General features: G+C 38.9%; 1 protein-coding gene across 3 annotated transcripts in view; it reads left to right on the forward strand.

The window, feature by feature from the left end:
* The window catches only part of plppr5b (phospholipid phosphatase related 5b), an 89,943-nt gene that overhangs the window by 13,885 nt on the left and 63,996 nt on the right, over window positions 1-12,062 (forward strand). Inside the window, exon 4 of one of the 3 annotated variants that reach the window (XM_035950763.2) lies at window positions 11,404-11,592. The exons of 1 other annotated variant lie outside the window; for it this stretch is intronic. In XM_035950763.2, coding sequence (XP_035806656.1) covers window positions 11,404-11,592 — 189 coding nt within the window. Of the gene's footprint in view, window positions 1-11,187; window positions 11,593-12,062 lie in introns of those variants that run through there. One more of the 3 variants, XM_023275871.3, reaches the window with a different exon arrangement.

A 12,062-nucleotide genomic window follows, 5' to 3' on the forward strand; every position in this document is an offset into this window, starting at 1 on the left:
TATTTTTTTATTGTGTAATCATCTTGTGAGTATTTCTTTTAGGAATAACAGTCCTATCACAATTACCCCAGATCCCATTCATGATGCTTATTTGCCCAACTAACAGGACAAACCTTAAAATATTTCAAAATCAATGAAAAATAGTAAAAAAGTAAAAGAAAAGTAAGCAAGTCGTCACATTTGAGAAGGTCAAATCATAAAATGTTTAGCATTCTCGCGTCGTTTTGTATCTGACAATCTTAATGAGTGAAGTCATTAGGATTTAAAGCTGTTAAATAATTGCAAATGCACCCCCTGGGTTGATTAAACTATATCTTGCTGGCAGTTACAGTGATGTGAAAAAATATTTGCCTCTTGAATTCTTATTTTTTTTATATTTCCCCACCTAAATGTTTAAGACCATCTGTGTGGACAGATAGGGATGATAATGGATGTTCAACTGCCTTGCCTTTTTTCTTCATTTACCATTTAGCCTTTGTTGAACTGGTTCTCTTTGTTCTTCATTCTTGAGTGCATTGAGCAGGTATACTATTTCCTTTAAGTTTGGCATTCTCATGAGAGATTAACTTCAGTTCAAAATACAAACCACATGAAATTAGAGACTGTACTAACTAAATATGATATACAGTTTTCCATGCACTCCTTGATGTGACCTTGCAACTCCAGTGTGGAGAAAACACAGTGTGTCTCTTTAAAGCTGCCCAGACTTCCATCTTCACTGCATGCCACAATTATTTTCATTCAAGAACAGGGGTCTGCAGCAACTGTGTTCACATCAGCTGGTTGCAAGAAAGACAGTGCATGAATTTATTATGAAGTGTGACATACTAGATAAGCCTGGGCTGCTTGAAGCATGGTACTTTCAAGTTTTCTCCTCTGTCATGTTGCCTTTTAATGAGAGCTCTTCATTTACATGCGATGATGTAATCAAATCTTGTATGCTACACTAGATCTACACCTGCAGAAATCAGAGAGCCATGTCAAGGTCCTCTTCTTGCCTTTGCTTGATTCTGTACAGCTAAGTGTTATTTTATGTGGACCAAGAGAAACTGATATTTCAAAATGATGTGTGTGCCTGTTAGCTAAGGTATTTTTGCATGCCTAGTTTTGTGATGTATTGACTGTAGTATCTGGGTTGCACTGTTACACCATATATTACACCATACACCATATATTACACCATTATGCCTTTGGCAATATATACAATGTCAGCAATTCTCATATCTCAACCACAAAAGGCCTACTTATAGATTCCCAGTTAGTCAAAGAGAAGTCGTCTTTAATGTGGGTTTATTTCCGGTGATTTCACAGGACAGAGGCACACAGTGTAATTGAAGGTAGATTTCACTCAACAAGAAGCAAATACATTTTTTCTTCTGTACATTAAATAGCCTTGTGATCCAGTTAATGTGTTCAAAGTGTTGATGACTTGTTCTCTCCTAATATCAATCTGGTAGACACTAGCCATGATGAGTGCATCACTTCATCCACCTCTCTTCTTACCCTGATGCCCCCATCACTCTGGAACAGGGTAAATATGGACTCATCAGACCACATTTGTTCCTCGAAGATGGTGGTTCTCCACCATCCTTCAGGTTTTAATAATACGTTGGACAGTTCTTCACCTGATCTTAGTAGTTCTCGTTAGTTGTTTTCTTTGCTTGATGCAGGCCAATAATTTGACCCTTCTGAGACAGATTAACAACCTTTCCATGACCACAGGATATGTCTTCCAACATGGTTGTTTAAGAAATGAGAAGCTCCTCACTGCATCAGCTAGAGTGAAGTAAGTTGTAGCAGCTGAAACATATTCATCACTACAGTAATTATCCAATGGAAGGCTCTTACCTATTTGCTTAGTTAAATCCAGGTGGCAACTTTTTTTTTTTTTTTTTTTTGGCCAGGCAGGGTGTTTGTGGACTGTCCAGAATACTAGAAACCATATTTCAGCTCTGCTTCAGGTAAAAGTTGTTTTAGTGTTAACACAGTTCTGAGAAAGAACAAGTTTAAAACGCATGGGGTGGGGGTGGTTCAGTTATTTTTCACATTACCATTTGACCCTACAGTACAATAAGCATGTATCAAACACAGAGAAAAATATCCATGTTCTCAAGTGAGCGATTTAAATATACAACTAAGTTAAGCAGAATATCACATGCTCTGCCTATGTACGTATTCTCTGAATACGTACATCCTGCACTGGTTCTCCATTTAAAATATCATAACAATAATCAAAACATAAATTAAAATGCACTACAAAAAAAAACATAGTATTTATTTTTTTTAACACTGACTAAAGAGATGCTTGAAAGACACTGGGGTTCAGAGAGTTCTCCCCTTAGTATCCAAGTCTGTGGTACCAGTATATCAGTACAGCTCCTGATGGAGACAGAGCAAAGCCTGCATCCAGCAAAAAGGATGCAAAACTAGCTCAGTTTGAAAAGGAAAACGCTGCAGTATGAAGTAAGGAGTCAATCATATTTAAAAAAAAAAAAAAAAATCATGTTATTTTGGGGCGTGTGAGGTGCCAGAGGTGCATTTCCAGGGTGGCTCAGAGTGCTATTTGGTTGTTGTTTCCAGGCTGTGAACAATGCAGACAGAATGAGTTGGTTGGCTATCAGTAGTCTACAATCCGTTTTCATCGCTCATTAGTCACTTGATTAATGAGCAGCCTCGTGCAGGTAACAGCACAGTGAATTTCGGGCAGAAACACAATTACTCTCACTAGCAAGAACTTGTAGATAATCATGCCAATAGTCTTTTGCATAAAATAATTGCATTCTATCTCCTCAACTCCATGACTGATTCTATGTCACGTCGGGTCGGAGAACCCAAGTGCAGAGACAAGACAGGCAGAGAACAGTACCAGAGTAACAGAAAGTTATTACAAAAAACAAAACTCAGTAATACAAACAGAATGGAATAAGAAGCGGGAATAACTAATCAGATTAAATTTGACTTCCATTTAAAAAAGGTAGGAGGCAGATCAGGGATCGGCAGAGAAACATGCTTCCAATCTTCTTCTACCAGTCTCTTCATGCTCTGCTCTCAGTGGTGAAGTGAATGATTATCTCAGTATTCACATGTTCTGTATTGCAATAATTTGCATAATGGTATGTCATTTATTTGGTATCCATTTTTACTGTTGTGAGGTTAATTATAATATACTTATGGTGCAAAACATGCTTGCAACATGCATTATTTAAGCAATTCAAGTTTGGCATATTAGACCTGCCTGGTTGAGTGGAAGTGGAAAAGCCTTAATGAATCACTGTCAGAGTAAAGCAGCGACATCATTTAATCCCAGATTTATATACTGATTTTTAAAAGTAAGACAGTGATATTCTGTTGGCATTGTAGCAGCAGAGAAAACACCGTTCATCTCTGAATACCACAGGCAGACAAATCTTAGTTTCAGTGTTTTTTTTATGTGCAAAAGGCAAAATGCCATTAATCTTAGCTGGACAAATCTCAGAGGTATCTCAAAGGCACTCTCTGTATTAACAGCATTAAACTCTAAATTATATAAAGCAATATTAAACACAGATTAAAGAATACATACAACTAAAATATATACAAAAGAGAAAATATGGACCAGAGATACAAACATTCTGTACAACCATAAATATTGCAATTAAGCATAATATTGCACTTGACCATGAATATTGCACTTGTTGGCATGTGACATTATCATTCAGGGGGGAGGGAGCAGACATCTGACAGCTTGGGGATAAAAGCTGTTTTTGAGTCTCTTGCTTTTGACTCTAAGTGTCCTGTAACATCTACCTGAGGGAGGGAGGAGAAAAGAGAGTGGCCACGTTTACGTGAGACCTTTAATTCCTCTCTAATTCGGAATTAAACTTAATTCTGCTTTAAAATCTCCCTGTAAACACTTAATTCCGAATTAAAAAGTTAATTTCGAATAAACTTAATACCGAATAAATTACCTGGTTTATTCCGATGTTAATTCCGAATAAATTAATTCCTGTGTACGTTCCATTCCTGTATACAGTTAATTCCGCTTTAGTTAATTCCGGTCATTCTGCGCATGCTTGGCTCCTCACGTAGCGATGACGTAGCAACGTACACAGCTTGGTCGTCTGCCTCCTTCTCTGGTATTCTATCTCTCTTCTCCTTCTCAAGTGACGCAATAGAAGTAGTACGCCATTGTCGAGTTGCTGTTTCAAAACGACAATAAAAAGCAAAGCGAAAAGCGTGCTTATTAGTTGTTCCTCCATGTTGTTGGGGAAAAGAAATGCCGCGGCAAATGTAGTTTGTTTTCTTCCGGTAAACAGGGATACGTCACGTCCACTCCCTGTCCAATCAGAATCCTTTCCAACGCCCACGTGTTAAAGCGGAATTAAGGAAGGGGATAAACGTGTGGTCCATGTAAATCTTAATTCAGAATTAATATTTCCACGTAAACGCAAAGCACAAATCATTAATTCCGAATGAGTGAATTCCAAATTAATAATTCCGAATTAAAAAACTTCATGTAAACGTGGCCAATGTCCTGGGTGTGAGGGGTCTCTGGTGATTCTCCTAGCTTTCCTCTGAAGTCTGCTGGTGTAAACGTCTCTGAGGGGAGGTAGTGTGGTCCCAGTCACCTGCTCTGATGCTCTCACCACCCGTTGCAGGTCCTTCCTGTCCTCTGCAGTGCAGCAGCTGAACCACACTGTACAGCCGTAGGTCAGGAGGCTCTCAGTGGTGGAGCGATAGAAGTTTCTGAGCAGCTTTTGGGGGAGATGAGCCTGATGCAGCTTCCTGAGGAAGTACAGTCTCTGTTGGGCCCTCCCTACCTGGTGTGTAATATGGGTGGACCATGTGAAGTCTGCAGAGATGTGGACCCCGAGGAACCTGAAGCTGTCCATCCTCTCTACCTCCTCTCCATTGATGTAGAGTGCTTCGTTCGCTTTGCTCTCCTGAAGTCTGTGATCATCTCTGTGGTTTTTCTAGTGTTGAGGTTCAGGTTGTTGTGGTGACACCATCGCTGCAGTTGGTGTGTTAGAATATTATTATCATATCCTCAAACACAGTAAAACTATCTGGGATGCTAAAAAAACAAACAGTAAATACAGCATCAGAGCAAAGTATGACAGGCATATTTTCTTTGTGTTCTCCTCTTTTTTTATCTCTTCCCTGAGGAGTGACTAATGAGCTTTGTCATCAGGTAAAAACAGGTGTCCCAAGACACAGCAGCCACTGTAAAGCATGAAAAGACTCAGAACCTGTCAGAGTGAAAAACACACACTTGTAGAGAACTCGAAAGTGCAAACACCTTTTGGCGTCTAACTGTTTAGAGCATGAACAAAGCACAAGTTTGATCATCAACACAGCAAAATGAAATTCGAGGATTTGCTTTGAACTACATGTTACAAAGAACATAGGGCTACAATTTCCTACAGAAAAATACTTTGAGTCCATGTTCCTTTTTCAATAACAGGGACTTTGCATGAAAACTGAAAACAGGTAAAGGCATTATGTGGATATGATAAACGATGCTGGGGGGAAAGAGTAGTGTTGCATGGTTTCCAATACGAGAATGAAAATGATACTGAATCCTGTTTCATTAGTTCTTTAATTGTTCATAGTGTTTGCTAAGAACAGCATTTCAAATCATTATTGTCAACTCTGTCAAAAGGCCATCACATTTATCAAACTGTTGCAGAAGTAATCAAGAGTCGTCTGACCAGGCAATGTTTTTCCAGTCTTTTGTTGTCATATTTTGGTGAGTCTGTGTGAACTTCACCTCAGTTTCTTGTTCTCAGCTGACAGGAGCGTTTTGGTTTCTGCTGCTGTAGTCCATCTTCAGAGGTGGTCTTCTGCGTACCTTGATTGTAATGACTGGTTATTTGAGTCACTGTTGCCTTTCTTGACCCAGTATGGCTATTCTCTTGCTGCCATATGATTGGCTGATGAGATATTAATGAGTAGTTGAACAGGTGTACCTAATGTAAAAAGTGGCCAGTTAGTGTACATACATTTATACAACATATATTTTGTTCATATTCACACGAGAAACTAAATGTTCAAATGTCTCTTTTCAATCAAAAGAAAAAAAATCTGTACATTGGAAAATCATTATTTATTCTGTTTTCCCCTTGTGTGAGGCTTTTAGCAGTGTTTGAGCAGCACCACACTGTTTACGCCAGTATCTATTACGCAGTCACAACTTTGTTGATAAACAAACCTGATCAAAATATCTCAACAGCTATGGGATGGATTGCCATGGAATTTGGTTCAGACATCCGTGTTTCCCTCAGAATGAAGTGTCTTAGCGTTGGTTGTCTTTCTATCTAGCTCCATCATTAGATTTGTCAAATTCTTTGATTTATAATGTAATATTTTTGAAACCTATCCCATGAGTCTCAGATATTTGTGTTTAAAGTTAACTACAAAATATAAGCAATTTATGTAAAGAATTTACTTGTTTCCTGAAAAGGATGAACTATCCATTTTTTTTCTAACTTATTTATCTTATGTTTTTAAATAAAGAGATGTTGTTAGACTGATAGTCATGTAATTGTTCGATGGAACAAATGTAATAGTTCCATTAATCACTTCAATATTCTGGAAGTATCTGGTAAAATACGATATCATAGTCATCTCAGGAGCTCAGACTTTTACATTTACTTATACAGCTATCAGTCTGATAACACTGGATTCATAATGTACGCATACTGAAACAAGAGAAGCAGTCAGAGAGCACAGTACTCCGCCAAGGCTGTTCAATGTCTCAGTGATACAGAAATCTTTAACAAATCTGTGGATCCAGACTATAAGCCACATCACTTGGTCCTTGTGTCATTTCTGACCTTCCCTGAAAATTTCATTCAAATCCATTTTTGAGTAATGTTGTGCACAGACGTACAGACAAACGTATGCTGATCGTCACATAACTCTGCCACGTTCCTTGCCAGAGTAAGAAACCACTTTCTGATGATATTATTACATAGGAAAATGCCTCATTAGACATCTCTATGTTGTGTTTTAGCATGAAGCCAGGAGCAGACAGATATGGCCTAGTTAGTAATAAAATGAGGAGTATTGACAGAGTGACACAGTAAGGGAGGCCAGAACTTACTCAGAACTGTCAGTATGTAACCCCCTGGCTACACACACCCTCTGAGTCTCCATCTCTGTCTATACAATACAAGGGGTCCTCAGTTTATGACGTACACCGTTTCATCGTTATGTCCGAACTGGTTATGTGGAACTAATTGGTGAGTGGAGCGGATGAATACGTCGTCACGCAGCGCTATAAGATGGATTTGTTTACATTCTCCAGTTGTACGCCACCTTAGATTGTGCTACATTTGCTAACTTTTTGCCCTTCATTGTGGCTCCCAGCATAAGTCAGACTCTTCTGATGGCAGTGCTTCGAAGAAAAGGAAAGCCGTCTCCATGGAAGTGAAATTAGATAGAATAAAATGCTGAAGTTGTAAAAACAGCGCAACATATTCTGTTATCTTCTTGTACGATGACTCATAGATGCATGAAAGTCATTGGTATTCATGGCTTTTCCAAAGAACTGATTGATATCATGATGCACGTAACGGCTTTGTTCACATTTTTGCTAGAGTTCTGACTTACGCCGAAAATCGACTTACGTTAACCCGTCGGAACGGAACTCCGACGTAAGTCAAGGACCCCCTGTATATAGAAAGTTATGACAGAATTACACAGGAGTGTAAACAACAGAACACAGTGAGGTGAAAACATGCTTTGAAAGTATGCCAAAAGAAAAAAAATAGAATGGAGCTTTTGTGATAATTATAAGCCAGTTAGGGTTTCCGAGTCATTTTACCACCCACAGATAAGGGCTTTGTCTGAAACTGTCTGTCAGTGAATGTTATGTTCAACACTTAGTGAATGCATGCACATACACATGCTTTAGACATAGGGACAGGATGGAGGCCTTCTGCAATGCTTCATTCACAATTATTGGTACATTACAAGTGTTTTTCAATATATTTCTATTTATATCAGAGCGCAGGATCAGCCTTACTAAGACATCGCTGCAACAGACAGGATTAAGGGGACTTTCTCAGGGGTAGCAGCTTGACCTTCCCATCAGTAGCCCAACTGTTTTAGAAAAAAACTATGAAGTAGATATTCCCTAATTCCATTGCTATACAAATCTAGGGGATGTTATGGAGGTAATGTTTATTGTTTCCCCTTTTTAATGTTTTTTTTCTTGGGTGTAAATATGTTGTGAGGTGTATGAATTGGTATGACCTTTGAAATCTTATTACACTTGTGCACATGGATGCAACATCAGTCCTGTGCAGGAGTAATGAACTTACTGTAAAAATACGGCTGGGTCATTCCAACTCAATTCACCAAGTTACAAAGTTCACGCCTGACCATCTCATAACTATCAGACTTTTTTTCTATGCATACATATGTTATTCAGTAAGATGTGTAAAATCTGGGGTCATAGGTAACATTTGTTTTTGAGTAACATTTTTTAAAGAGGGATGGGGTCACGTTGATTTTCATGGCGTTCTCTTTGCACCAGTCTGTGGAGCAACGTTTGAAGAGCCATAACTTGAGAAGTAATGTAGCTAGAGTTCTGACTTTTTCTAGACTCATTGATATGTTCACATGGTCTTCAATGGTATATGGTGTGAAAAAGAAAGGTTTTGTGGTTGGTGGATTATTGGACCATTGGACTGACCCCACCTCTCTTTAAGAATTTTTAACACATGATTTTACACATGGACAGCTCAATCAATGTTCACCACTTTAAAAGAAAAAAAAAAACAGAAGACAGTCAGGTGTGGGACATTTGGTGATTGAAGTGGAATGACCAAGCCACATTTTTTCAACATAGGATTAAAAATTGTAACATCTGATCTAGCCTAATTTTATGGAGCCAAAAACAAAAATTATCATTTACACTTGGGTACTATGAAATTGATAGTGTTGAACAATACAGGTTCACACATTTCACAAAGCAATGTTTAGAGTAATGACTTGATATTTGGTTGCAAAGAATATTACAGCTAATTTTACACAGATCAGACTGGCCATTTTTACTATTTACATACTGTTAATTTATATATATATATATATATATGGTTGTTTAATAAAACATTAAAACTGTTCATCACTAAATTCCCAATTCTACATGCTGTCTCAATAAGAGACAGTTAAAGGGTGTTCAATGTAGACTCTATGTACGTACACAAATATACTATGAACTGTGCTTATCTTTGACCCGTTAAACTTTATTATTGATTATATGTCTATATGTCCACCATATAAACCCTGATGGCTGAAACGTCATCCCAGATCCATAAGAGAAGTATTACTATACATTCAAAAGTGCACATGTGCCCAACTAAAGTCTGCAGTCACCTAAAGTTAAAAACTAAAGGTTATTGATAACACTAGATCATAAATCTGCAATATGGCAAATCTTATTTCTGAAGCAGAACACTTATAGCAATATATATACACACACACACACACACACACACACACACAAACAATAGACTATAATTTGCAAAGCATTGCTGCAATCAAATAAATCTTCCCAATGTAACTTGCGCTATTTTTTAAAATTTGCTTTAGTGTTTTTTTGATAGATCTAAATTCTAGATTGTAAAGATTAAAGAGACATTGCTACTTATGATGTATGCCTGCAACTCACAGTATTACAGTATTCACAGTGTTCATGCATTTTAAAGGAAGAAGTTGAAATGTACAGGTAGGATTAACATTGATTACAGTGGCAACGCAATATAAATAGTGTATGGTACATTACTGGAATGTCTAGTTACAGTATTGAGAAGTAAACTTACATATTCTACTGTAGAGTACTGTACTAAGTATAATCAGTTGTAGGGTAATGAACTGTTTATGTACATTTCAACTGCAGCACTAAAAGTACAGTAAAATACTGTCAACCACATCTGCTTGTATTTTTCTGTAAACTTCATGTTCTATAATTGACAATGTACACTGACGCTGTATTTACGATATTTTTCTGATGTGATGAACTCGTCTTTCATCACTGCTTACAAGCAGTTAGTTGCACCACGTTACACAGGAAACACTTGGGTCAATATAGAATTGCAGGACTTTTTGTAACATAGCTGACAGGTATCATAGTTGATATTTTTGCTGTTTTCAGGTCTAAAATCAACATGGCCGCCTATAACCAAGCACCACATGGCATTTTACATAAAGATTCTTCTAAATATTATATAAACAACTGAGTAAAATTGAAATTGAAAGTTATTTCTAAAGATATTGTAGTAAACCTGTTGACTACTTTATATTAAATAACTCAGAAAGCCTTGGAGTCTGGCTAGTCTTTTCTTCAGGAGGAAATGACATCATGTGGAGCAGGTCATGTGATCTGGAATTAACACACTTTCTGGAGAAGTGTTTTTGTAATGAGGAACTTTGTGGAAAGTGATTTCTCAGACACAGAATTTGTTATTTTCCATATAAAATCTGACATGATTTTCTCAACTTAATAAAAAGAACACAATCCAAACTATTTCTGAATAATCTCATTTTATTATTGTTTAGCTAATTAGAAGGTGGTTGTTATTAAATTGGAACGATTATTTAGTTGACATTGTAGTGATATCCAGTCTGGGTTTTTTTTTATTAGTAAGTGATTGTTTCTATAAATAGTTATAGAAATTGTAAAGACATGATCACAATAAATATAAAAAACATTTTATTTTTAATAAAAATGTATGCGAGATATATCCCATGGACTTCAAAAGTCCCTCCATTCTATACTGACCCTCCTTCAATGCTTCCCAGTTAGCGGATGTGACTTGACGCTGCCTCTGCTCACACACTTGCATGCATTGAGTCATTTCTGTGATGCAGTAGGACTGAATTTAGAGGACAGCCTGGGACTCCGCTGGTCCAGACCCACATGACGTCTTCTTTCCCATCCTCTCTGTCCATTCCTGTCTCTTCTCTGACTGCCCCTGCACTCATTCAATATGGCAATGCATATGGCTTGGTTGTATGTCCAGTTTACGCGCACACGCACGCACACAGAGAGGGATGCTGATTGGTTTACAGCCCTTGTCATTGGTCTGTCTCACTACTGACACACAGACCACGTCAAGCTTTGCCTCCTCGTGTCTTACACACCCCCACCTCCCACCCTCGTCTCCCCCCCCCTCTCTCTCCCTCCTCCCCCTCAGTCTAACCCAGTCTGTAGTCTGAGCAGCAGAACGCGGAGGAAGCAGCAGGCAGCCGATCAGAGAGCGCCTCCTCCGCGCAGCCCAGCCGTCATGAGCCGCACATCGGGAGTCGGTGCCGCCGCGGCGTTGGCGGAGGAAGAGGGGTAGGAGACGGGGGGACAACGGCTCGGTTCTAATTAAATGTCTGTCGCTCTCCGTGTGCATCATGCTGTACTTCCAGCTGGTGATCATGGCCGGGACCGTCATGCTGGCCTACTACTTCGAGTACACCGACACCTTCACCGTGCACGTGCAGGGCTTCTTCTGCTACGACACCGCCTACACCAAACCGTACCTGGGACCAGAGGACCGCAGCGCCGTGCCGCCCGTCCTGCTCTACGCCGTGGTGGCGGGGCTGCCCACGCTGCTGGTGAGTCCCACCTTCATTGGCAAAGTTCAGCCAGGAGAGCCGCTCGGTAACGCACAGCCTACCGACAGTCACGTTAAGGAGAGCTGTCATCACGTGGAGATGTGTTCTCCCATAGATGCCCCCGGTTCTGGGTGGATCTGAACGGTTGTCATATAGCTGATGCTTGCTACAGCACTGGGGCACTGATTGATTAATCTAGTAGTTGATTATTCTATCAGTCATTTGAAATAAGTCAATTACTGATTAGTTGTTTAGTCCATGTATTAAAACAATCATGCGTAGTTTCTGCAGTCTGTTTCTCTCTGTTCTATTAGAACATTTATGTTGGTGACACAGAATGACATTTTTCAGTGTCTTGGTGGCTCTAGGAAGAGCTCCAGTGTTTCTGACTGATTAATAGTGATAATAACGACTAGTTCTGATGATGAGATGATGGGATGTAATCTCTGTCTTCTGCATACTGAACTGAT

This window comes from Amphiprion ocellaris, chromosome 22, assembly GCF_022539595.1.
Source record: "Amphiprion ocellaris isolate individual 3 ecotype Okinawa chromosome 22, ASM2253959v1, whole genome shotgun sequence".
Lineage (NCBI taxonomy): Eukaryota > Metazoa > Chordata > Actinopteri > Pomacentridae > Amphiprion > Amphiprion ocellaris.